This window comes from Pygocentrus nattereri, chromosome 11, assembly GCF_015220715.1.
Source record: "Pygocentrus nattereri isolate fPygNat1 chromosome 11, fPygNat1.pri, whole genome shotgun sequence".
Classification (NCBI taxonomy): Eukaryota; Metazoa; Chordata; class Actinopteri; order Characiformes; family Serrasalmidae; genus Pygocentrus; species Pygocentrus nattereri.
This window is the reverse complement of record NC_051221.1, coordinates 2,339,151-2,365,294: the sequence shown is the minus strand read 5'-3', so window position 1 is coordinate 2,365,294 and position 26,144 is coordinate 2,339,151. Positions and strand designations below refer to the sequence as shown.

At 43.1% G+C, this 26,144-nt stretch overlaps 1 protein-coding gene across 1 annotated transcript; it reads left to right on the top strand.

The window, feature by feature from the left end:
• The first annotated feature begins 512 nt into the window (after positions 1-512).
• LOC119264328 (T cell receptor beta chain MC.7.G5-like) lies at positions 513-24,336 on the top strand. The gene is made up of 5 exons (XM_037542786.1): positions 513-579; positions 4,359-4,433; positions 4,559-4,733; positions 23,191-23,297; positions 23,999-24,336. The coding sequence occupies exons 1-5, from the start codon at positions 513-515 to the stop codon at positions 24,319-24,321; spliced, it is 747 nt and encodes a 248-aa protein (XP_037398683.1). The 3' UTR covers positions 24,322-24,336.
• Positions 24,337-26,144: the final 1,808 nt, after the last annotated feature.

The window sequence follows — 26,144 nt, the reverse complement described above, 5'->3', positions numbered from 1 at the left end:
TATTTTTATGGTTTAAATGAGAGATGTAACGTTTAACGTTTAAATAATGTTGCATTCTCTTTGTTTATTGTTCCAGGTTAAATGGAGATCTGATGATATTTTAGTTCAGGTTTATGTAGAAATTCAAAAAATGGTAAAGGGTTCACAAATTTTCAAGCAGCACTGCAAATCACCTGAAAAAGAGACAGTGTGGAGGATGAAGATGACACCATAACTGAGGAGAACCTAAAAAAAGCCCAACACAGACAAAACACAGAAAGCCAGGGATGAAAGAATGTAAAGACCAGAAACTTTGAGTCAGGGCAGTAGGTGCTGCTGTTCATGCTGACAGAAGTGCTGAAAGGAAATATCAGCAAAATTTGATGGCCCTGTAGAAGACCATGTAGTGAGGTTCTTCTGAGGGAAGTAATGGGAGTATAAACAGTGTAATAAGTGCAGTGGGGAATGAAGCTCCAGCTGATTCTCCTGGGCTCTTTATCACAGTGTACAGAGAGTAATGGTGCAGCAGGAACATGGCCAGTGAGAAACCCCACAGCAGCGTTCCTGCACGCCTCCCAGCTCCACACTCCAGGATCAGTAGTGGGAGTTTTATTGATCAGTGTGGGAGGGTGGATCTCCAGGAGGCTGCTGGGAGGGGCTGAGGTGGGCTGTGGGTCCCCCTGCTGGTCACTCTGCCTGTCAGACTCCATGGTGGGTCACTCTGTCTAACAGCACACCAACTGCTGCTGACCACTGTTTCCGTCAGGTCCAGTTAGACTCTTGGGAAGTTCTGCACTGTAGGAACACAGAACAACAGTGTAAGTCGTGTAGTGTGAAAGGTGTTGAGAGAGAAAGAGCAGCTTCAAATCAGACGCCAGTGAAAGTGTTGATACTTCAGTGAAATCATGACTGAAGTAGCAGTAAAAGTACAACTGGAGTAAAAACGTATCAGATCTAAAATCTACTCAAGCTCTGAGTTTCTCTATAGAACTCAGTCCTGAACTGTGAGTTTCAGAGCTGGACCTCCAGTTCAGGTCATTAATGTCAAAACTCCATCATGAATAAATAAATAACAGGAACAGTGATCTGCTGTAGATGTTAAATGTTGAGTGGACGGGATTAATTTTGATTAAATCACATGAAAAAGTCTAGATTGTGAGATCAGCACCTCTAAGGGGTTTGTAATGTAATGTTAGTGCTAAGCTAACGGTGCTGCACATGAAGATTTTATAGCAGCTCTAATTAAATTAAACCCTGATCTTCAAAGTTTATAACAGACATAGTTTACATGTTTTTACTGTCTGTGTTTAAGGTTTGCAGACACTTCAATAAAGATCTGAACTTAATGCCTAAATCTGAATATTATTGGAGAGCCTGAATGTCAGGTGACAAAAAAACAGCTGAAGTCCTTAATTTAGATGAATGAAAACATTTAAGGCATTTAATTATTTTTAGGCTGAAGTGACAATTGTTATTACAGTCTACTGACCTCTGAATATGATCTCCTACTAAAAGCTGATGAGTCTGAGTTTGTTGAAGGACTTCTTCAGGGACTCCCTCTTTCTCAGGACTGAGAGAAACATCCATTTCATAATCTGTCCAGATCCTTATAATAAACTTTAGAATAAATGAGACTGGAGCTGAACTCTACAGCTAGTTCCAGACCTGTGGAGATCAGGAAATAAACCCCTAAAATCACAAAGCATTTCCAGTCTAATGAACAGAAGAACAAACTCCATCTAAAGTCCTGAATTCCACAGAGTGTGTTATTGTGTGTGTCCATCCACCCCCTCAGCACCTGCAGTAGAGTCCAGCTGCAGCAGTGCAGTCTCTGTGCAGCTGGACTGAGGGGGGTTTTTGTACACCTACAAAACACTGTGGGAACACGTAGCCACTGTGTTCACTCTGACAGTAATAATCTCCTGCATCTTCAGTCTGGACATTACTGATGGTCAGAGTGAAGTCAGATCCAGATCCACTGCCACTGAAACGAGCTGGAATACCTGACTGTCTACTGGTAGCCCTGTAGATCAGGAGTTTAGGAGCTTCTCCAGAATTCTGATGATACCAAGAGATACAAGGAGGAGAACAGGCTGGTGCAGTGCTGGTTCTACAGCTGATGGTAATTGAGTCTCCTGGAGAAAGAGTTTTCACTGCTGGAGTCTGAGTCACAGTCACCTGACCACTGGATCCTAAAAAAAAATAAAATAAATAAAAATTCATTTCAAAAGAAATATAGACATTTAAGGTTCATACTTTACATAATGAGTTTTACAAAAGTAAATTTTTACTTTTACCTTGAGTCCAGAGGGTGAGCATCCAGATGAAGATGGAGACCAAAGTCATGGTTGCTGTGGGTGAAGTTTGTGGGGCAGCAGCTCTCAGTCATGAAGTGTTAAACTCACAGGACTATAAACACTAGCAGAGCACTGAAGCGTGGGCTGATCATGCAAAGTGGAGCATCTTTTCAAATGGACTCACCAAACACCTCCATAATAAACACATCTGATTATTTAGATCTGATTAAAAAGTATCAGCTCAGTTCTGTTCATTCAGTGTTAGACGTTCATTTCTAAAGCTCATCAATAGTTGATGAGTGTAGAAGAGCTCAGGGTGAACAGTGATGAGTGATGGAGGTTTATGTATAATGACTTCACTGAAATGTAGCACTGTGGTTCTCTTTCAGTGCAGGAACCAAACTCACTGTGAAAAGAGACTTTTATTCTATTTAAACAGGAGATTCATTTAATCTCCTCATTATCAGCTGCAGATCATGATGACCAGCTGGTCTGAGGTCAGTGAGGTTCTCCTGGATGAAGACATTCCCAGGTTTTAATGAGAGGTTTGAACTGTTTCTATGACACTTCATCTGATGGTAGTTAGATTAGGAGTTAGGAAAGTTCTAGTTGTTCCACTGTGGAAAGAGGAACCAGTGAATGTTCTCCAGTGCTAGAACGCATTAGTGCTGCTGCATAGTTTCCAGTTCTTTTGAGTTCAGTCTGAGTTCTTTACTGTGATGAATGGTGATGGTCAGTGTTGTTAGAGAGGGAGTTCAGCTGGAGATTCAGTGCAGTGCTGTGTGTTGATCTTGAGGGAGTTTGGCTGAATGAAGCTGAACATCTGGTGAAAGTGCTGCTCTATTCTGGGAGAAAGAGGACGACTCAGGCCTGTTCATGCAGATCTGAGTTCCACCCCACTGCTCTCTCTCTCTCTCTCTCTCTCTCTCTCTCTGTCTCTCTCTCTGTCTCTCTCTGTCTCTCTCTCTCTCTCTCTCTCTCTCTCTCTCTCTCTCTCTCTCTCTCTCTCTCTCTCTCTCTCTGTCTGACTGTTTACTGCTTAAAACTGCTTGTTTGTGTTCAGCTGGGTGGGCTGTGGGGGGGCTGGTTTCACTTCTTCCTTTAGTGCTGCTTCGTAGTCGTAGTGTCTCGTCCCTCATTAAACTCATCAGGTAATTCTAAAGCCCTTCATGGGTTTAGTCCAGTGTGCTGGACTAAGATTACAAAAGTATGAGGACTGTAGAGCTTTCAGGGCTGGAACTGAGATAATCCTGTACCTAATAAACATCAGGCTGATCTGTGACCTCATGACCATGCACTACTCCATAAACACTAGTGTTATTCAGGTCTCAGTGAACTCCCACGTTAAGTATGTAAGACCTGTTTTATACCTTCCGGTCACTTTATTAATTAAGGCCCAGTCCCATTTCTTATTTCTACCCCTACCCCTTATTTTTGAGGGTAACCCTCCCTCTTGAGACGGTGTTAGAAGGGCTAGTGGTTGAAATCTTCCCCCTATGGAATGGGACGACCCTTCAAGCACCAGAGACATCATCAGTCGTCTCCAGTGACTTCTATGTAAACAGGTGAGACGAGGTTTTCCGGCCATTTCCAAAACGCCGCCTCCAGCTGTGGTGGTCTCACCTGTGTGGGCTCTAGGCGTCTATCCGCAATTGTCAGATGGTCGCATGCAGTGAAGCAGCTTTAAAACAAACGCCTCACTCACAAAGTGGTTTCGCAGCACTGCTTTATTTTAGAAAGCGCTGGTCATTCTCTGCTTGGAGCCGGACGAGCGGTCTGGTGTCAGGAAGCACTTACAGCAGATGTCCGGTCTGCCATAAATGCACCAAAGAGTGCAGGGTTGATGCTCCCAATTACTTACAGATTGAAATAAATCAATCAAACAGGCCGTTATCAGTTTTTCCTTTGGTGGATTCTTTCTTTGTTGTGTTGTGTTTATGGTTTGCTCTTTGCTTTATTTATTTTTTAAGATCAGTGAAAGTTAAATAACTGATCATCAAGCTGAGAAGAATAATTTGTAAAATGTGAGACATTATTCTTCTGTGAACTTAGTTAGATGTTTGATAAAGATAATATTTTAAGGAACACGAGCGTCTCGCCAGTCTCGTAAGAAGGCAAAGGACCTTCCCTCCTTGTGTTTTGCCGACGAGAGCTCAGGTAAGCGCCTTGGGTCTGCCCGTCTTGAGCAACACTGCAGGGAGGAGCGGCCTGCAGTGCAAGACGTGGTTAGATGCTTGCAACATACAGGTAACCCTTTCTATGGTACTCGGCTCGCATTCAAGAGCCACTGCGAGCTGCCAATTGCTCGAGTGAGCCTTGGGAGCAGCCGGGTGCGTTCCGTATCAGGTTGGAGCCGCTGTCCATAGCCGGAGCTCCTGATCCTGTGGCTGCACCCCGCGGCAAGCCTGCGCCTCCGGACCCGCCGCCAGTCACCACGCCTCCGGACCCGCCTTTCAGGTATCAGAGCAGTCTCAGACTACAAGAGACTTGCCATATGATGCGTAGGCTTCAGCTGTTGTTTCCTGTAAAGGAGACAAAATCTTCATCTCTCTCTACTCTGCCTGCCCCCGTGGACATTACATCCCCTTTGTTCCTGCCCATCCCGCCCTTGCCTGTATCTGTTCCCCGTGGGCCTCCCATTTCTCCTGTCGCTGTTCCCCGTGGTCCTTCTGTTCCTCCTTTTGTGCCTTCTGTTTCTGTTCCTTCGTTTCTGCCCTGTTCGGTCCCTGGTTTTGTCCTGTTCCCTGCTGTTGTGTCTGTGTCAGTTCCCATTCCTATTGTGGTTCCCGTTCCTGTGTCTCCTTTTGTTTCTGTTCCTGTTTCTGTCTGTGTGCCTGTTTCTGTGCCTGTGTCTGTCTTGATTCCTGTTCCCCTGTCATTTGCATGGTCTGTCTAGTGTTCTTCGGTCTCTGGTTGTCTCTCGTTCTGCATTATTTTGTGTTGTGCCTCCTCTTCCTCCCTCCATTTTTCGTCCTCGTTTTGTTTCATCTGTTCCTGTGTCTGGTGTGTCTCCGTCTGTGTCTGTTCCTGTTGCCCGTTCTGTTTCTGCCTCTGTGCCCGTTTCTGCCTCTGTGCCCGTTTCTGCCTCTGCTCTGGCTTCTGTGTCTGTGCCCATCCTTGTTTAGTTGTGGGTCTGTCTTGTTTTTGGGTTTTGCTTTGTCATGTTTGTTCTGTTTTGCACGCTGCGGTGAGCGTGCCTTTTGGGGGGGGGGGTACTGTCACGATTGGCTCCTCCCACTCCATGTGCCTTTTTGTTTTGTTTTAAGTCCTGCCCCCTGTTTGGTTGCTCCGCCCCTGATTGTGTTCACCTATCCCTCATTGTTCTGTATATTTAAGCCCTGGATTTGCCCCTTGTGTTTGCCAGTCTTTGTATGATTGTACCGGTCTCTGTTGAATGTGCTTGTCTGTGTTCTGCCGTCTATCATGTCTTACCCTCGTTCTATCCGTGTTGGGTCTTCGACCTTGGACCGCTTTGACTATGACCCTGAATTTGCCCATAATAAATCTCGCTTATCTCAGCGTGTGCATCCGCCTCCTCGCTCCCCCTTACAGAAGACTTCTTCAGGGTTAAGAACTGTTTGATTTGAGAAGTTTGATTTAAAAGGACTTGCAATAAAGATGTCAAATCTAATTTTGTGTGTTTTCTGTGATAAAATGTACATTCATGAAAACATTTGAAATTCTGTATAACTTGGATACCACAAAGGTCTCTATCCACTGGAATTCTTTGGAGAAATATAATGAAACAGTTATTCCAGAGTAACTATGTAAAAGTTACACTTTAAAATAAGTGGACAGTTCCATCCATCCATCCATCCAGCCATCCATCATCTTCCGCTTCTACGGGGCTCGGGTCGCGGGGGCAGCATCTTAAGCAATGAGGCCCAGACCTTCCTTTCCCCAGCCACTTCCACTAGCTCTCCAGGGGGGGTTCCGAGGCGCTCCCAGGCCAGCTGGGCAATATAGTCATGCCAGCATGTCCTGGGTCTTCCCCGGGGTCTCCTCCATGGTGGACTTGCCTGTGACACCTCACAAGGGAGGCTTCCAGGAGGCATCCTAACCAGATGCCCGAACCACCTCCACTGGCTCCTTTCAACGTGAAGAAGCAGCGGCTCTACTCCGAGTCCCTTCCGGATGACCGAACTTCTCAGCCTATTTCTAAGGGAGAGTCCAGACACCCTGCGGAGGAAACTCATTTCGGCCGCTTGTATTCGCGATCTCGTTCTTTCGGTCATTACCCAAAGCTCATGACCATAGGTGAGGGTAGGAAAGTAGATCGACTGGTAAATCAAGAGCTTTGCCTTGTGGCTCAGCTCTGTCTTTACCGCAACAGACCGGTAAAGAGCCCTCATCACTGCTGACCCAGCACCAATCCGCCTGTCAATCTCCCGCTCCCTTGTACCATCACTCGTTTACAAGACCCCGAGATACTTAAACTCCTCCACTTGAGGCAAGAGCTTATCCCAGACCCAGAGAGGGCTCTCCACCCTTTTCCGCCTGAGAACCATGGTCTTGGACTTAGAGGTACTGATTCTCATCCCGGCCGCTTGAGGTCACCAAACCAGAAACCCTCCATCCCCTGACTGCGCCTAGAAATTCTATCCATAAAAATTATGAATAGAATCGGTGACAAAGGGCAGCCCTGACGGAGTCCAACTCTCACTGGGAACGAGTCTGACTTACTGCCAGCCATACGAACCAAGCTCCTGCTTTGTTTGTACAGGGCCTGAATGGCTCGTAGCAAAGAACCATGTACCCTGTACTCCCGAAGCACCTCCCACAGAATACTTCAGGGAACACAGTCGAATGCCTTCTCCAGATCCACAAAGCACATGTGGACATGTTGGGCAAACTCCCATGAGCCCTCCAGAATCCTGGAGAGGGTGAAGAGTTGGTCCAATGTTCCACGACCAGGGCGGAACCCGCACTACTCCTCTTGAATCCGAGGTTCAACTATAAGCCAGACTCTCTTCTCCAGTACCCCTGCATAGACCTTACCAGGGAGGCTGAGGAGTGTGATTCCCCTGTAGTTGGAACACACCCTCCGGTCCCCCTTTTTAAAAAAGAGGCACCACCACCCCAGTCTGCCAATCCAGTGGCACCACCCCCAATGTCCACGCAATGTTGAAAAGGTGTCAGCCAAGACAGCCCCACAACATCCAGAGCCTTGAGGAACTCGGGACGGATCTCATCCACCCCTGGAGCCTTGCCACCAAGGAGCTTTTTAACTACCTTAATGACTTCGGCCTCAGTAATGGACGAGCCTATTCCTGTGTCTCCAGACTCTACCTCCTCACTGGAGAACGTGTCGGTGGGATTGAGAAGGTCCTCAAAGTATTCCTTCCACCGCCCAATGACATCTTCAGTCAAAGTCAGCAGCACACCATCTCCACTATATACAGTGCTAGTGGCACACTGCTTTCCCCTTCTGAGTCACCTGACAGTTTGCCAGAATCTTTTCGGAGCTGACTTAAAGTCACTTTCTAAGGCCTCACCAAACTCCTCCCACACCCGAGTTTTTGCCTTGGCGACGACTGAAGCCGCAGATCGCTTGGCCTGTCGATACCTGCCAGCTGCCTCTGGTGTCCCACAGGCCAACCATGCCCGGTAGGACTCCTTCTTCAGCTTGACGGCATCTCTCACCTGGGGTGTCCACCACCAGGTTCGAGGATTACCGCCCCGACAGGCACCAACTACCTTGCGGCCACAACTACAGTCGGACACTTCAACAATGGAGGAGCGGAACATGGCCCATTCTGAGTCAATGTCCCCCACCTCCCCCGATATCTGGTCAAAATTCTGACAGAGGTATGAGTTGAAGATCAATCTGACAGGTTCTTCTGCCAGACGTTCACAGCAAACCCTCACTATACGTTTGGGTTTGCCCAGTCTGACCGGCATCTTGCCCCACCACCTGATCCAACTCACCACCAGGTGGTGGTCAGTTGACAGCTCAGCTCCTCGCTTTACCCGAGTGTCCAAAACACATGGCCGCAAGTCCGATGACACAAATACAAAGTCAATCATTGAACTGCGGCCTAGGGTGTCCTGGTTCCATGTCCACTTATGGACATCCTTGTGTTCAAACATGGTGTTCGTGATGGACAAACTGTGGTTTGCACAGAAGTCCAAAAACAGAACACCACTCAAGTCCAGATCAGAGAGGCCATTCCTTCCAATCACACCCCTCCAGGTCACACTGTCATTGCCCACGTGAGCGTTGACTCTAAGAAGGCTGGGTACTCTGAACTGCTGTTCGGTGCATAAGCACAGACAGCAGTCAGGACCCGTTCCCCAACCCGAAGGCGTAGGGAAGCTACCCTCTCATCCACCGCAGAAAACCCCAACATACATGCACCGAGTTGAGAGGCTATGAGAAAGCCTGCCGCCTCTCACCATGGGCAACCCCAGAAAAGAATAAAGTCCAGCCCCTCTCAAGGAGATTGGAACCAGAGCCCAAGTTGTGTGTTGAGGTGAGCCCGACTGTATCTAGCCGGTATCTCTCAACCTTGCACACCAACTCAGGCTCCTTCCCCACCAGTGAGGTAACATTCCAAGTTCCAAAAGCCAGTTTCAGCAACCGAGGATCAGAACGCCAAGGCCCACGCCTTCGGACACTGCCTGATCCACAACGCACCGAACCCCTACTACTGCCCCTCCCATCGGTGGTGGGACGATGGGAGGGGGGACTCATGTAACCCCTTCGGGCTGGGCCTGGCCGGGCACCATGAGTTAATGCCCGGCCACCAGACGCTCGCTGGCGAGCCCACATTGCAGAATGGTTTAAAGCTGAAACTGGTTACAGTGTCACGGCACTAGCAGCATAGATATTATCTAAATGTTAGGAAAGCTGGCTGGTCCAGTGTAATAATGTGTTACTGCAAGTTATTCCATACTTTCTTTTACTGCTGGACATGACCAGAACTAAACTGCTGTTCCAGTCTAATTACAAATGTAATTACACTTGTTATTACCCTCATGTAATTACATGAGTGAGAATAGACTGTTACGACTATCAAGATACACTTGTGTAATTACATGGGGCAAACTGAAGGTGATACACGTGTGTAATTACACAACTTGTGCTTCTCTAATCAATTCGTAACGGTGATTAAATCATATGTAGTTACATTGTTGTTACATATGTTATTTATATGTAACTACACAGTTATTATGGACACATAATATAAAGTGGGACCAGTCATTCTTTTTGGAAATCATGGACACTGTGTCCTCCGGGACTCAACACTCAAGTACATGTACTAAAATAAATATCAATATAAAATAAACTCCCCTGAGCTTTTTTCAAACCATAATATCTTTACTTTAGATATGCACAAAGGTCAGTATATGAATCTACATTTTACTGTTTCTTTTTTTCTGTGTTTAACTTCATCATTCAATTCATTTCAATTCAATTCAGTTCAACTTTATTGTCATTATACAATACAGGGTAGTACAGTATAATGAAACACTATGGGGCGACTTTTCCAGTGCAGTAATAAAAGATGCATAGTAAACAGGGCAGAGACTAAAGACAGTAAAACACAGACAGAATGTGCGGTCAGTAGGTACAGGTGTCCAACGTAGACAAGATGTGCGTAGGCGAGTGTTATAGGTGTACTGGACGTATAGACAGTTAGTGCATAGTCAGATATTCAAGTGTATCAGGTATATAGACAGAAATGTGCTGGTGAACTGCAGTCCAGTAAATGCAGAAGTACTAGTGGTGTAAACAGTGGTCAGTATATAAAGTCTACAGTGCAGGTACAGAGGAGCAGCATAACATTCAGGTAACATCTTAAATAAACAGTTACAGTATAAATATTTACATATACTAGAAATAAGACTTAGCCAGAGATGAAGTGCACAGCATACAGTCCTCTGAGCTGGTGGAGCTCAGTGTGTAGAGGGCTGGGTGGTCAGGCTGGTCAGTAACAGCGCTGCCAGTCACAACATTTATGCTGTTTTTAGATTGGGAACATCTTTGACTTCGGAGTCAGACTCCATAGTGGATCACTTCAACAGCAAACCAGCTGCTGCTGACCACTGTGTCCATCAGGTCCAGTTAGACTCTTGGGAAGTTCTGCACTGTAGGAACACAGAACAACAGTGTAAGTCGTGTAGTGTGAAAGGTGTTGAGAGAGAAAGAGGAGCTTCAAATCAGACTCCAGTGAAAGTGTTGATACTTCAGTCAAATCATGACTGAAGTAGCAGTAAAACTATAAATTAAATAGGAGTAAATAAAAAGATCAGATCCAAAATATATCAGAACTCTGAGTTTCTCTATATCAAATCAAATCAAATCAAATTTATTTGTATAGCGCTTTTTTACAACGGATGTTGTCACAAAGCAGCTTTACAGAATTTCAGAAAAGAAAAAGTTTCAAGCGAACTCTAAGAATGTACAGAAACCCCCCATTGGGCAAGCCAGAGGCAACAGTGGCAAGGAAAAACTCCCTCAGAACTGAGGAAGAAACCTTGGGAGGAACCAGGCTCACCAGGGGGGACCCATCCTCCTCTGGTCAGACTACCTACAAGTGATTATATTACTAATATTAACAGCAGTTATATTGGTATTATGAATAGCTAGGAGTCTATGGGAACATCAGCGTAGGGTGGGCAGCTCATCCGAGGTAGGTGGTTGGGGCGTGGGCAGCTGGTCTGAAGTGGGTAGCAGGAGGGCTTGGCAGTCGGTCGTCCTTCAGTGTCCAGCCGGACATATGGGTGATTGTATACTCGGAAAGAAAGCAGGTAAATGGAATTAGTTTTGTTCTATCCGTTTGTACATAAACAGGGAATGTAAACATTTACAGAGTGTGGCTAACGACTCCGGCAGATCTGACTATGACAGCTTAACTATCAGGAGAGAACCAGAAGGACACACAGACACGGCAGCACTCTGAGACAGTCTGGCATCCCTCCACTCCACCGTCCACAAACCTGAGTGACCGCGTGCGAGCAGCGGGACGACAGCACCAGCGCCTCAGTTTACTATAATTCCCTGTGTCCATGGACCCCTGGATCTGCTGCCTTATCTTTATCTTTTACCAAAAGCTAAACTGAACAAGTGAGTTTTCAGCCTAGTCTTAAAGATTGAGACTGTGTCTGAGTCCCGAACAGTTTCTGGAAGGTCATTCCAGAGTTTGGGGGCTTTATAAGAAAAAGCTCTTCCCCCAGCTGAAACCTTCTGAATTTTGGGGACTATTAATAAGCCAGCGCTCTGGGATCTGAGTGGTCGTGATGGCTCATAATGAGAAATAAGTTCTTGCAGGTATTCAGGAGCGAGACCATGTAAGGCTTTATACGTCAATAAAAGGATTTTATAATCAATACGGAATTTAATAGGTAGCCAATGAAGTGATGATAGAACTCAGAACTATAGAACTCAGTCCTGAACTGTGACTTTTAGAGCTAGACCTTCAGTTCAGGTCATTACTGTAGAAAATCAGTCATAAATAAATCAATAAATCAATAACAGGAACAGTGATCTGCTGTAGACGTTAAATGTTGAGGGGACAGGATTCATTTGAATCAGTTCATGTGGACGTCTAGTTTAGCACATCTAAGCAGTTTGTAATGTAATGTTAGCTCCAAGCTAACGGTTGTGCACATGTAGAGTTTTATAGCAGCTCTGACTTAAACTCAGATGTTCAAAGCTTATAACAGACATTCTGTTTCCATAGTTTAGTGTTTCAGGTTTACAGAGAATTCAGTAAAGATCTGAACTTCATGTCTGTCTCTGAACATTACTGGAGGAGTCTGAAGGTCTTCATGCTGTAAAATTTGAGTGAAGTGGTTTTACTGAAATAAACACTCAGTAACACTTTACATTAAGTATCGACTAACTAACATGAAGTAATGCATTAGTTACCATGAAGTAATGCTTTAGTTAACATGAAGTAACATGATGTAATGCATTAGTTAACATGAAGTAATGCATTAGTTAACATGAAGTAATGCATTAGTTAACATGAAGTAATGCATTATTTAAACATGAAGTAATGCATTATGTTACGCCATGGGCTCGTCCACACCCCGCAACATAAGAAGAGGAACACAACACGAAGGGTTGACTTTAAACCAAAGAATACTTTTATTAATTTAAAACTATGAACCAATCCAAAAATGTCTAGGGTATGAATGCAGTGTTAGTCATGAATGAGTGGATGTATGGTTGTGTCAGTAGATGATATATGTAGAGGCAAAAGAAAAGAAGAAAGCGAGAAGGGAGGGGGGGAGAAAGACGGATAAATCAAAGAGCCTGAAAAAAGAAAATAAACCGTGCCTACACAAAGAAAGAAGGTGCCTCTGGGAGAGACAGATCCACCACCTTTTAAGCTATACCTCTTACCAGGTGCCCTCAATGATCTAATTAGACTAATCAGGCCTAGCTCCGCCCGTGCACTGGCAAACTAGTACCTGAAGGGAGCACAGGGGGTCGTCACACCTCCCACACTAAAAAGAGGTTTGTTAAAAAAAAAACCTCAAAGAGAAAAAAAACAATTCAATTGTGTTCCCATCAAAAACACACCACATCTTCCTCCAACCTGGCGCCTAGGAGAAAGAAAGACGGGTGCAAAACAGAAATAAAATTAAGACAAAAAAAAAGACAAAATTACTAAGCTCTAGACAAGGCATCAGCGATGATGTTATCCCTGCCTCTGATATGCTGAATCTTGAGTGGGTAGTGTTGAAGAATTAAACTCCAACGCATTATGCGTTGATTCTGGTTCCTCATTCGGTCAATAAAGACCAACGGGTTGTGATCAGTATATACAGTTATTGGAGTTGAAGAAGACCCCAAATAAACTTCAAAATGTTGAATGGCAAGAATTAATGCAAGTGCCTCTCGTTCGACAGTAGAGTAGGCCTGCTGGTGACAGTTAAATTTTTTAGAATAGTAGCATACTGGGTGCTCTACACTATTCAAATCACACTGTAACAAAATAGCACCAGCACCACTCTCACTGGCATCCACAGCAAGACAGAAGGGCTTGTCAAAGTTTGGTGCTTGCAACACAGCAGAGGTAGCTAAAAGGAGCTTTGCATTATCAAATGCTTCCTGACAGCTACTAGACCACTGGAACTGGACCTTAGGACTGAGAAGATTAGTTAGGGGCGCAGTAAAAGAAACAAAATTTTTACTACATTTTTACTGTAGTAGCCAGCCATTCCCAGGAACCTCCGGAGCTCCCGCCGGGTTCCTGGCACGGGAAAGTTACAAACGGCCTCAACCTTCGCTTCTACAGGCCGAACTTGTCCACCCCCAACCACCTTACCAAGATAGGTAACCCTGGCATTCCAAAACTCACACTTTGCAAGATTGATTGTTAGGTTGGCTGCAGAGAGATGAGCAAACAGTTCCTTAATTTGGTTAATGTGGTCAAGCCAGGTGGCGCTATAAATACCAAATCATCCAAATAAGCATCACAACCGTACATACCAGCCTGAACACAATTAACAAGTCTTTGAAAGGTAGATGGAGCATTTCTGACCCCAAAAGGCATAACCTGGTACTGCAGGAAATTATCAGGTGTTATGAAAGCAGACAACTCTTTCGCCCTAGCTGTTAAAGGAACCTGCCAGTACCGTTTCAAAAGGTCAAACTTGCTAACAAACGTTGCTGACCCTACACGATCGACACAATCATCACATCTAGGTAAGGGAAAGCAGTCCGGTTTGGTAACAGAATTCAGCTTTCTATAATCAGTACAGAAGCGATACGTACCATCTGGTTTATCAACCAGCAAACAGGGGGAGCTCCAAGCACTGAAACTAGGTTCAGCAAGATTGTTAGCTATCATATAGTCCACTTCCCTACGCAACAATTCCCTCTTCGTGGGATTTACACGATAGGCATGTTGTCGAATGGGCAACGCCCCAGCCACATCAATATCGTGCTCAACCAAGGAGGTACGAGTGGGACTATCTGGAAAGAGAGAAGGGAAAGAATGAATCAAACTAACAAGGTCATTTCTCTCCTCAGTAGAGAGGTGAGAAAGATGTGGTGACAAATCTGCTAGAATCTCAGCGTTCCTAAGACGCCCCACCACAATCTCCTGTGGTGGCCCACTCACCCCTTCGTCCAACTCCTCACTGACAGAACCTAGACAGCAATCCTTAAACACAGTGGACACAGCAACTGACTCACTAGAACCCTCATCAGGCACAGCACGGGGTAAACCAACAGATGGAAAATATGGTTTTAAAAGGTTAATATGACAAACCTGCCCCTTTTTACGCCGATCAGGGGTGTTCAACAAATAATTATGATCGGGCAAGCATTTGACTACCTTGTAGGGACCCATGAACTTAGCTTGAAATGGACTGTTCAACAAGGGCAGCAGTGCCAACACCAGGTCACCAGGCTGAAACTTACGGTGTTCTGCTTTCCTATTAAACAAGGTCTGCATTCTAATAATAATAATAATAATAATACTTTTATTTTATAAAGCGCCTTTCAAGAGACCCAAGGACACTGTACAATACAAAAAAAGTAAAACAGATAATACATTAAGATTTATAACAATATATAAAATAAACTAAGAAAAAAAAAATATATAAAATAACAACAATAAAAATAAAACAATAATAAAAGACTTAACTAAAATAAATAGAAGTTCGAGAGAAATTCTCACTCAAATGCTAGCTGGAAGAGATAGGTTTTAAGACCGGCTTTAAAACATGATAGAGATGATGATGTACGGAGCTGTAGTGGAAGCCCATTCCAGAGTTTTGGGCCAGCAACACCAAACGCTCTATCACCTAGAGTACGGAATTTTGTAGAAGGCACAATTAGGAGATGAGAGTAAGAGGAGCGTAAAGTGCGAGTTGGAACATACATCTGAAGTAGATTACCCAAATAAGTGGGGGCAAGATCATGGAGAGATTTAAAAACAGTTACCAGTATTTTATACTGTACTCTAAACTGGACTGGAAGCCAGTGGAGATCCCTCAATACTGGTGTAATATGTTCCCAAGATCTTTTATGGGTCAACACCCTAGCAGCAGAGTTTTGCACATACTGCAGTCTGTTTAAAAGCCGGGTAGGGAGACCATGCAACACTGCATTACAATAGTCTAATCTAGAGGTCACGAATGCATGAGTAATGATCTCAGCAGCAGCAGAGGACAGAAATGGGCGAATTCTGGAAATGTTCTTTAAATGAAAAAAGGCTGTTTTGCAGACATTTTTTATGTGGGGTTCGAACGACAGTGTTGTGTCAAAAATTACACCCAGATTTCGAACCTGAGCAGAGGAGGAGACAACAAACCCTGGTATAGAGAAAGCAAGGCTACTGAGCTTTCTGGCAGTAGCAGGAGAGGAAATCAGTATGGCCTCAGTTTTAGTACCATTAAGGCTTAGAAAGTTTTCAACCAGCCAGGCACGTACATCAAGTAAACAGTCACTTAGCACAGCAGGCGGACAGGTATGAGATGGTTTAGAGTAAACATAGATCTGCACATCGTCCGCAAAGCAGTGAAACTGGAGCCCATGCCTTCTAATGATGTTGCCAAGTGGAAGCATATATAAAATGAAAAGTAGAGGGCCAAGTACAGATCCCTGGGGGACACCACGGGACAGCGCACACAAATCAGACTTGTAGCCACCAATAGAAACAAACTGCTGCCTATCAGATAGGTAGGACTTAAACCAGGAAAGAGCGGTGCCACTTATACCTATAAGTGTCTCAAGCCTGGTAAGTAGCAGGTTATGGCAAACAGTATCAAACGCAGCAGTCAGGTCTAAAAGAATCAATACATTTAGCATCCCCTGGTCAGCAGCTAATAACAAATCATTCACAACTCTGAGTAGAGTCGTTTCTGTGCTATGGTTCCTCCTGAAACCAGACTGGAACACTTCGTACAAATCATTCGATTCCAGATGTTCGTGTAGCTGAGAAGCAACCGTTCGCTCTAATACTTTGGCCAGGAGTGGAAGATTAGAAATGGGCCTAAAGTTAGCAAAATTCTCAGGGTCAAGGCCAGGTTTTTTTAGCACAGGAGTAACAGCAGCTAATTTCAAACAGGGAGGGACCAAGCCTGCAGTGAGTGATGCATTTATGACCTTGGTGATAAGGGGACAAATAGCAGGGAGACAAGATTTCACCCACTGTGTTGGAATGGGGTCTAACTGACATGTAGTGGCTCTAGATTTCATAATAAGCTCACCAACAAAACTCTCATTAACAGTAGAAAAATTAGAAAGGCAACTACCAGAGAATTGAACAGAGAGAGATTGATGATTCAATATAGGCCGCGTAAAAGCAAACTGAGAGTAAATAGAGTCGATTTTCAGATTAAAAAAATTAATAAACTTTGAACAGAGATCAGCCGAAGGTGTTAAAGGAAAACAATTCAGAGGGCGGATCAGCTTATTAACTGTTTGAAAAAGACCTCGCAGATTATCAGTGGAGCACTGAATGACATTTGAAAAATAAAGTGTTTTTGCTTTTTGCAGCTCCTCTTTATAGTAACCAACATGATCCTTATAAGCGAGGGCATGCACCATCATGCCAGTTCTCCTCCAGCGACGCTCAAGCAGACGACCAGCAGACTTTAGCTTGCGCAACTCTGGTGTAAACCAGGGGGCAGACTGGGTGAAAGATACTTTGCGAGTCTTTAATGGTGCCAATTCATTAAAGATAGCAGAGAGGGTAATGTCATAGTGAGTCACAAGCTGGTTTACATTGTCACTATTAAAGTCAGAGTGATCTATCTGACTGAGCATGTCCATAAGGACAGAGGGAGAGATGTTTTTTGTATTTCTGAATGAGAACTGTCGTGAATTGCGCTGCCCACGCTGAAAACATGGTAGAACAACATTAAAAAACACAGCCTTATGATCAGATATAAACAGCTCAACTCCATGCAGGTTAGTAGGAGTTATGCCAGTAGAGCAGACAATGTCCAGTACATGACCTTTGTTATGGGTAGGAAAATTCACATTCTGAACAATGTCAAAACAATTAAGAAGATCTAAAAAACTTTTGGCAAATGAGCAGCTTTCGGAGTCAACATGAATATTAAAATCACCAAGCAGCAGCAAATTTGAGTACACAGGTATAAAAGAAGAGAGCATGTCAGAGAGTTCAGAAATAAAAACAGGCGACATTTTCGGTGGTCGGTATATGAGCAGAATTAAAACAGATCTAGAGGCAGTGATGAGCAATGAAAGACATTCAAATGAGGTCAGAGGGGGAAGTGGGATCGTTCTAACTTTAAGATTAGATCGGTAGACCACCGCAAGTCCCCCACCCCGACCTGTTAAACGTGGTTGACATACATATAAGAAGCCCGCTGGTAAAGTTTGATTCAGCGCAAAATAATCATTGGGTTGCTGCCAAGTTTCTGTTAAGCACAGCAGGTCAATATTGCGCTCCACAATAGCATCAGCAATGAGTGGTGCTTTATTATTAAGGGAGCGCACATTCAGTAAAGCACAGTTAACATTAAAATCAGTGTTCAAAGCAGGCAGATTTACGGTTTTAACGTAGTGCAGTATCCGACCACTAGCTCGAGTAGATATTCCCATAGCAATCGTACGACGACATGAGGTCCAGAGTGTAGAAATAGTATTCGCGTGCTGCTTATACATAAAAGTCCGGCCTGAACCACGGTGAGAGTATTTAGGTCTCCGCAAAATGCCGAGGTTGCGAAGATGATAAAGCGAGTCCGGGGGTTTACACCGAGTGTTTTGTAGAACATATAGTTCAATAAAAGAGTACCTTAATGTCCTTACTGCCATGCTGGAAGCCTCCATAAGAGCCAAAACAGAGACGCCGGGCCAGCAATGATTCCCGAAATCCAGTGGGCAATCCCAACAGCGCGAGCAGAGTCAGGACAGGGGCGGGTAATCCAAATGTTGACACCGGTGCCGGCCCACGCCACAGGTGAAGAGATCAAACGGTCTGTAAGAGCCAAAACAGCGACGCCGGGCCAGCAATGATTCCCGAAATCCAGTGGGCAATCCCCACAGCGCAAGCAAAGTCAGGACAGGGGCGGGTAATCAAGTACCGGTGCCGGCCCACGCCACAGGTGAAAAGATCAGACGATCTGTAAGAGCCAAAACAGAGACGCCGGGCCAGCAATGCTTCCCGAAGTCCAGTGGGCAATCCCAGCAGCACGAGCAGAGTCAGGACAGGGGCGAGTAATCCAAGTGTTAACACCGGTGCCGGCCCACGCCACAGGTGAAAAGATCAGACGAAACAAACCCAAGGGAACAAATGTCACCCACAGAGTACAAGATCCTAATCCAGGGTGAGCAATACGAGTAGAATTTTAACTTAAAAATAACCTAAAAAACTAAAACAAAAACTAAACCTAATTCAACATAAATTTAACAGGGGAGAAGCGGCAGCCAAACGCGCCAGCGTGTCTCTCGCAACCCGGAAGTACCGCTCTAGACTGTACCTTCCCCAATCTACGCCTTGCGGCAGCCCTTGCCTCATATAGATGGTACCTAAAGCCAGAGACATAATCCAAGACATTGACTGGTGCTTCTGCAGCACACCACACATCAGCTACAACAGCTGTTGGCCCCCTCACTACATGTCCAAAAACAAGCTCGTTAGGGCTGAAGCCAGTACTCTCCTGTATAACCTCCCTAATAGCTAAAAGTAGCCAGGGTAACCCCTCCTTCCAATCAGCCCCAAGCTCAACACAGTACGACCTTAAGAGAGACTTCAGGGTTTGATGGAAACGTTCAAGGGCGCCCTGACTTTGAGGGTGATAAGCACTAGATACGTTATGTTTAGCTTTTAACTGACGTAAAGCCCTAGCAAATTGTTTAGACATAAAATTAGTCCCTTGGTCACTTTGAATGACCTTGGGAATACCAAAGATAGACATGAAACTAGTGAGAGCCTTAAGCACAGATTTTGCAGTGATTGATCTGAGAGGGTAAGCTGCAGGATATCGCGTAGACTGACACATTACTGTTAACAAGTATAAATGCCCAGCTTTAGATCGGGGCAATGGCCCCACACAGTCAATAAGTAAATGCTCAAATGGACTGGAAACTGCTGGAATAGGACAGAGAGGGGCTACAGGAATCTTCTGATTAGGTTTGCCAGTTACTTGGCATACATGACAAGATCTTACAAAAGCAGACACATCCCGCTTCAACTTGGGCCAAAAGAACCTGCGCATAACCCTATCATATGTTTTCCTTACCCCAGTGTGTCCAGCCACCTTCCAAAGCTGATCTTTAGTTAAACGTGACAAACACTCCTCAGAAGGACTAGCAAAAAACTCTTCAGGAGTTGCCATAATTCAACAATGAAGATAACACGCTCAACAAAAGTCCAGCTAACACAACCCACACTAAAAATACACGCTGTAGCTAAGCGCTAAGCTACCTATCCCCCTAATAGGCGCCCACTCCACATAAAAGCTACTAGTGTGGCTACTCAATAAACCAAGACTACTGAGGCACAAAAACTAACCAAATAAATATATGTATATAGGCACAAAACAAAGGCTATAATGATTCAACCCAGCATACAATATGCAATCAAACACCAGCACTAGGCTACAACCCTAATACACAAAACAGCTGGTGACACTCCTCCCCGAATACAAACCTAGGCCTGCTACGAACACTTCAAATTCAAGCATTCATTCACTACAGTTTACTACAGGCCAAGTTACAAAGGCTTAATTGCAACCAAAATTGCCTCTACAACAAAATACAGAGTTTAAATAGCCTAAACGTTCGCTTGTGTAACCTAAAACACTAAAGTTTAGCTACACAAAATAACCAAACGCACGAATTAAGAAAAAAAAGATCAATGCGTTATTAACAAACGAAGCGAAAAAAAGCTGCTACTACAGCGAACGCTAAACATCACCAACTACACAAAACACTCCACTCACCTACTCAAAGGTGGATCCCAAATACGTCACGTACATCCAGTCGAAGCCTTGGTTGGCAGCCATTGAAAGTTCCCCGCAGTTCTCCAGTGTCCTGAACAACTAGCCTAGCTAGTCTTCCAGGGCTTGCTGGCCTCGGGGCGGCTGGTTAACGCTGAACACGTTGCAGTAACCTGCACGAAGCGTGCCCCCGGCAGGAGTACAAAACTCCGGACCAGGATTACCCCTCAAAACAACAAACTAAAATAAGAAAGTAAAAAAAACAAACAGTGCTCCGATGGAAGGGAAACCCCAGCTGAAGCACTCTGCCTGAATCCTGACCAGAGACTAACCTTAGCTGCACAGCCAACAGAATTAAGCTCACCTGGATGCACGTGAGTCTATGGTCCCATGTCACCACCTATGTAGAGATCCCGGACGAGGTCCCAATTATGTTACGGCATGGGCTCGTCCACACCCCGCAACATAAGAAGAGGGACACAACACGAAAGGTTGACTTTAAACCAAAGAATACTTTTCTGTCTAGGGTATGAATGCAGTGTTAGTCATGAATGAGTGGATGTATGGTTGTGTCAGTAGATGATATATGTAGAGGCAAAAGAAAAGAAGAGAGCGAGAAGGGAGGGCGGGGAAAGACGGATAAATCAAAGAGCCTAAAAAAAAAGAAAATAAACCGTGCCTACACAAAGAAAGAAGGTGCCTCTCTAGAGGGACAGATCCACCACCGTTTAAGCTATACCTCTTACCAGGTGCCCTCAATGATCTAATTAGACTAATCAGGCCTAGCTCCGCCCGTGCACTGGCAAACTAGTACCTGAAGGGAGCACAGGGGGTCGTCACAATTAGTTAACATGAAGTAATGCATTAGTTAACATGAAGTAATGCATTAGTTAACATGAAGTAATGCATTAGTTAATATGAAGTAACGCATTAGTTAACATGAAGTAATGCATTAGTTAAGATGAAGTAATGCATTAGTTAATATGAAGTAATGCATTAGTTAACATGAAGTAATGCATTAGTTAATATGAAGTAATGCATTAGTTAACATGAAGTAATGCATTAGTTAATATGAAGTAATGCATTAGTTAACATGAAGTAATGCATTAGTTAACATGAAGTAATGCATTAGTTAACATGAAGTAATGCATTAGTTAAGAGAGTTAAAGACTTTTACTTCTACTTAACACTGTTTGCTTAATTCCATTTCAGTCAATAATGTTTAGTTGCTTGTTTTTGATGGTTCATCTTTGGCCCTGTATTAAAGCTCAATAATATATACAATATAATTTAACCTGTAACATATTCTTATGCGTGTATTCAAGAAGGAATCATACGTACCATTCTCGCATAACAATCAGGCCTGGATGAGGCAGCTTGATGAAATTATTTACGTACCTTCAACCTCTCTTCTTTTAGCTTTATTTCATGATGCATATGCGTGAATGCAAATGTGACTTTTTTTTGTAAGTCCTCCTATATTTACAATTGCAAATATAAGCAATGAGTGTATACACATACATTTCATAAAAAACACCCTCAAACTTAATAAAAACCAATCATGCCTTTGTAAAGCATTACTAACATCTGTTAAACATTATCAATCCTTTATTAGGACTTGTTCAATGAATCAAACATACCTGATGTAAAGTGTAAACCAATAATGCCTTTGTAAAGCATTACTAACATCTGTTAAACATTATCAATCCTTTATTAGGACTTGTTCAATGAATCAAACATACCTGATGTAAAGTGTAAACCAATCATGCCTTTGTAAAGCATTACTAACATCTGTTAAACATTACCAATCCTTTATTAGGACTAGTTCAATGAATCAAACATACCTGATGTAAAGTGTAAACCAATCATGCCTTTGTAAAGCATTGCTAACATCTGCTAAACATTACCAATCCTTTATTAGGACTTGTTCAATGAATCAAACATACCTGATGTAAAGTGTAAACCAATCATGCCTTTGTAAAGCATTACTAACATCTGTTAAACATTACCAATCCTTTATTAGGACTTGTTCAATGAATCAAACATACCTGATGTAAAGTGTAAACCAATCATGCCTTTGTAAAGCATTACTAACATCTGTTAAACATTACCAATCCTTTATTAGGACTAGTTCAATGAATCAAACATACCTGATGTAAAGTGTAAACCAATAATGCCTTTGTAAAGCATTACTAACATCTGTTAAACATTACCAATCCTTTATTAGGACTAGTTCAATGAATCAAACATACCTGATGTAAAGTGTAAACCAATAATGCCTTTGTAAAGCATTACTAACATCTGTTAAACATTACCAATCCTTTATTAGGACTAGTTCAATGAATCAAACATACCTGATGTAAAGTGTAAACCAATAATGCCTTTGTAAAGCATTACTAACATCTGTTAAACATTACCAATCCTTTATTAGGACTAGTTGAATGAATCAAACATACCTGATGTAAAGTGTAAACCAATCATGCCTTTGTAAAGCATTACTAACATCTGCTAAACATTACCAATCCTTTATAAGGACTTGTTCAATGAATCAAACATACCTGATGTAAAGTGTAAACCAATAATGCCTTTGTAAAGCATTACTAACATCTGCTAAACATTACCAATCCTTTATTAGGACTTGTTCAATGAATCAAACATACCTGATGTAAAGTCTCTTATTGTGGAGTTCTAATTGTCTCTGCCTTTCATTTGAGGGTCTCTGCAGCTATGACTGCCACCCAGTCTGTCTGGATCAGGGCTGGAGGACTTTCTGGTTGAGGAAACAATGAAAACAGTAAGAACCTTTTCATCTAAAACTTTTAGAAGAACTTTTATCTAGAACATTTTCTACCAATGTAAAACTGTATATTAAGTTCAGTTTGTCTTCAGTTTAGATATTTCACTGCTTATAAAATAATCCTTGTTGGGAATAAAAGGCAGAACGTGTGCAGATCTACACTGTGTAGTTTAGTCCATCATTAGATGATTGTAGAACCCATTAATATTGTATTATAGGTCAGAAATAGTGCATGTAGAGGCTGAAGAGAGCGGCGTGTTTAGAGCAGGAGGTTTTTGTACAGCCAGTAAACCAGTTTGTATCACTGTGGTGGACTTTTGGTGGAGGAACCAAACTGTCAGTTGGAAGTAAGTCCACTTTTCCTCCTTATTCAAAAGGAATCTTTTATTAAAATGATTATGGATCAACAGAGCAGACGTACTTGATGTTCTTCTAAATCAGTTCTGATCCAAATTTGAATGTATTTCATTAGAACTTGGCTGAAGTGTGGCGAGCGTGGAGCTTTAGGCTTTACCACGAGCTCCTGTTTCTGAACTGGATTTCTTTTCTTTAAAACACTAATATTTCCTAAAGGTTTCCTGTGAAGTGTTCAGTAATGACATTTCTCTAAAAAGATCAGATGTAGAGCTGGATTGTAGTGTCAGTGTTGGGCTCCATTACAGCAGTTCTGTCTCCATCTGGAAGCCACAATGTGGAGGTTATTATGAGCGGCGTTTTCTGCTCTAAAGCTTTGAAGCCATAGTACATGGAGACTGCAGCTCCATTTATTTAGGGATTATTTATTGTTTTGGAGGAAATAAAATCATGTTCCATTTCAAATTTCCCATCACAGGATGTGCAGAATGTCCGAGTTTTACTGAGTGAAATTCAGTAATATTTTCTAATGAAAATGGAAATGAAGTGCAGCTATGAATGTGATTGGAAATATGAGTTTGTGTGTGAAACGGTTGAGTTTAAGGTTGTAATTAGAGTTTGGTTTTTAATGCATCACTGAACTCAGTTGTGCTCTGTTAGAAATAAGGGAAATGAAACTGTGTGTGTGTCCTAGGTGTGGCCGCGCCCACCCTCACGGTCCTGCCCCCCTCCAGCGTGGAGCTGCAGCAGGGGAAGGCCACACTCGTGTGTTTGGCCAACAAGGGCTTCCCCTCAGACTGGAGGCTGAGCTGGAAGGTGGACGGGAGCAGCTGGAGCTCGGGGGTTAGCCAGAGCCCCGGGCTTCTGCAGAAGGACGACGGCCTCTACAGCTGGAGCAGCACCCTGACCCTCCAGGAGGACCAGTGGCTAAAGAAGACAGTGACCTGTGAGGCCACCAAGGACTCCCAGACTCCTGTCAGCCAAACCCTGAGCAGAGAGCAATGCACTGGGCAGTGAGCGTCCACGCGTGTGGTGGAGCTGCTGGAGCTCCTTTTTATCTTCAGTGAGCTATAACATGGCTCTGCTTAATGCTCTGATCTTCATCTCATCACTTCATCATCACAATAAAGAGTTTCAGTATTAATATCTACAGTCTTTCATTGTTTATTATGTTATTTTCCTGTTTTTTCAAGCAAAGAATAAACATTTAAACAGCTCTTTGATCTGTAATTCACTGGAATCAATGTTGTTTATTTCTCTTCTAAAAATAAAGCTTGTAGATTTGATTAACTGCAGTGTTTCCACTTTTGTGTCATGATTTTTTGAGGTTTTATTGTAAAAATTTTAATGATGACACAATTATTTATTTTTCAAAAAGTCATACCAAACAAGATTATAGTCCATAAAACTTTCCATTATTAGAAAATAAATGAACCAATACAAACTCAGAAAAATAACAAATATACAAATAAAACCATAAACAAGTCGTTACATGGATAACAGTTCAACTCTGTCCCAATAAAATCAAATCTTTATTCAGTTTTGGATAAATGTAATGTTTCTGATTCAGCGACTCTAAAGAACTCTTGACTCTATCAGCCACTTTCATTAAGCTGAAAACCCTGATGCATCACTCTGTTGTCCACCCAACCAGGCACTATTTGTTTTAATAAAAATGTGTTTTTAATAGAAATAAGTTTCCTTTTTATAGCTTCTTCCTCACAAGGCTGGTTTATATATAAAAATTATTGAAATTCAGAGAAAAGCAAATCACTGAGAAACAGGCAGGTTTTGATTTGTGTCTTAAAGGCCGAGACAAATGTGAGATCATGCAGACTTTGAGGAAGTGAGTTTCAAAGTTCTGGAGCTGTTACAATGAACCACTGTCTGAGGATGATCTGAACTGGGGTGAAGAAAGCAGTACCAGAAGATCTGAGTGTACGAGCTGGTGTGTAGAGATACTCATAAACACACTAATCAGCATTTCTGCATCACTGCTACTGAGCATGAGACGGACCCTGGAAATGTTATAGAGGAGACTGAAGGTGGTTTAATCAGTGAGCTGATATGACAATCAATAAAAGTGACAAATTAAATGTGTCACCTAGATCAGAAACAGGTTCTGAGGGTTTTACATGAACTCCGTCAATGTTAAAACTCATATCAGTGTGAGTGCAAGTAAATATTTTGGGGGTAATTAGGAAATCAGTCTCATCAGAGTGAAGCATAAGGAAATTACAGCTCTTCCAACTTGTAATATCCCAACAGACAGTTAGAGAGGGGGGGGGCAAGAGATTAGAGGAGTTGAAGCTGATTTATATCTGTTTCTCATTTACATAACAAAGAAAACTGAGTCCATGCTGATGAATTATACGGCCCTGTGAAAGTGTGTAAATTATAAAGAGGAGAGGACCAAGGACAGAACCCTGGGGAACCCCTTGAGCAACATGAGAGACATTTTTCAGTAGTTTAGCAGTGAAAGGGAGTTTCGAATTTGGTCTGACATTATTTAAATTTGTTGAATCTGAACCAGATTTCTTCATGACCAGCACAACTGCAGCAGGTTTTAGTTGGAACAGGACAATTCCAGACATACAAGATTACTCAGGTGAGAAATGGGAGTAGAGATAACTGAAAGACTTTTGTTGGTATGGCACTGGAAGGATTTAACTGGTATGTTGTGGTCTCCCAGATAAACTCCTGAAAAGGTTATATGTAGAAGCAATTTTATTATGAAGAAACAGGAGAAGTTACTCAGATCGCTCAACAGAGCCAGAAACATTAGATGCAGGGGGTTAATGGGTTTGTTAACTGTGGTAAAGAGTGACAGAGGCCTGAAA

Coding starts and splice junctions, on each gene's coding strand:
- LOC119264328 (XM_037542786.1), top strand. CDS start 513: ATGGCCAGTGAGAAACCCCACAGCAGCGTTCCTGCACGCCTCCCAGCT. Junction 4,434..4,558: donor TTTTGCCGACGAGAGCTCAG/GTAAGCGCCTTG, acceptor CTCGCATTCAAG/AGCCACTGCGAGCTGCCAAT. Junction 23,298..23,998: donor AACCAAACTGTCAGTTGGAA/GTAAGTCCACTT, acceptor TGTGTGTCCTAG/GTGTGGCCGCGCCCACCCTC.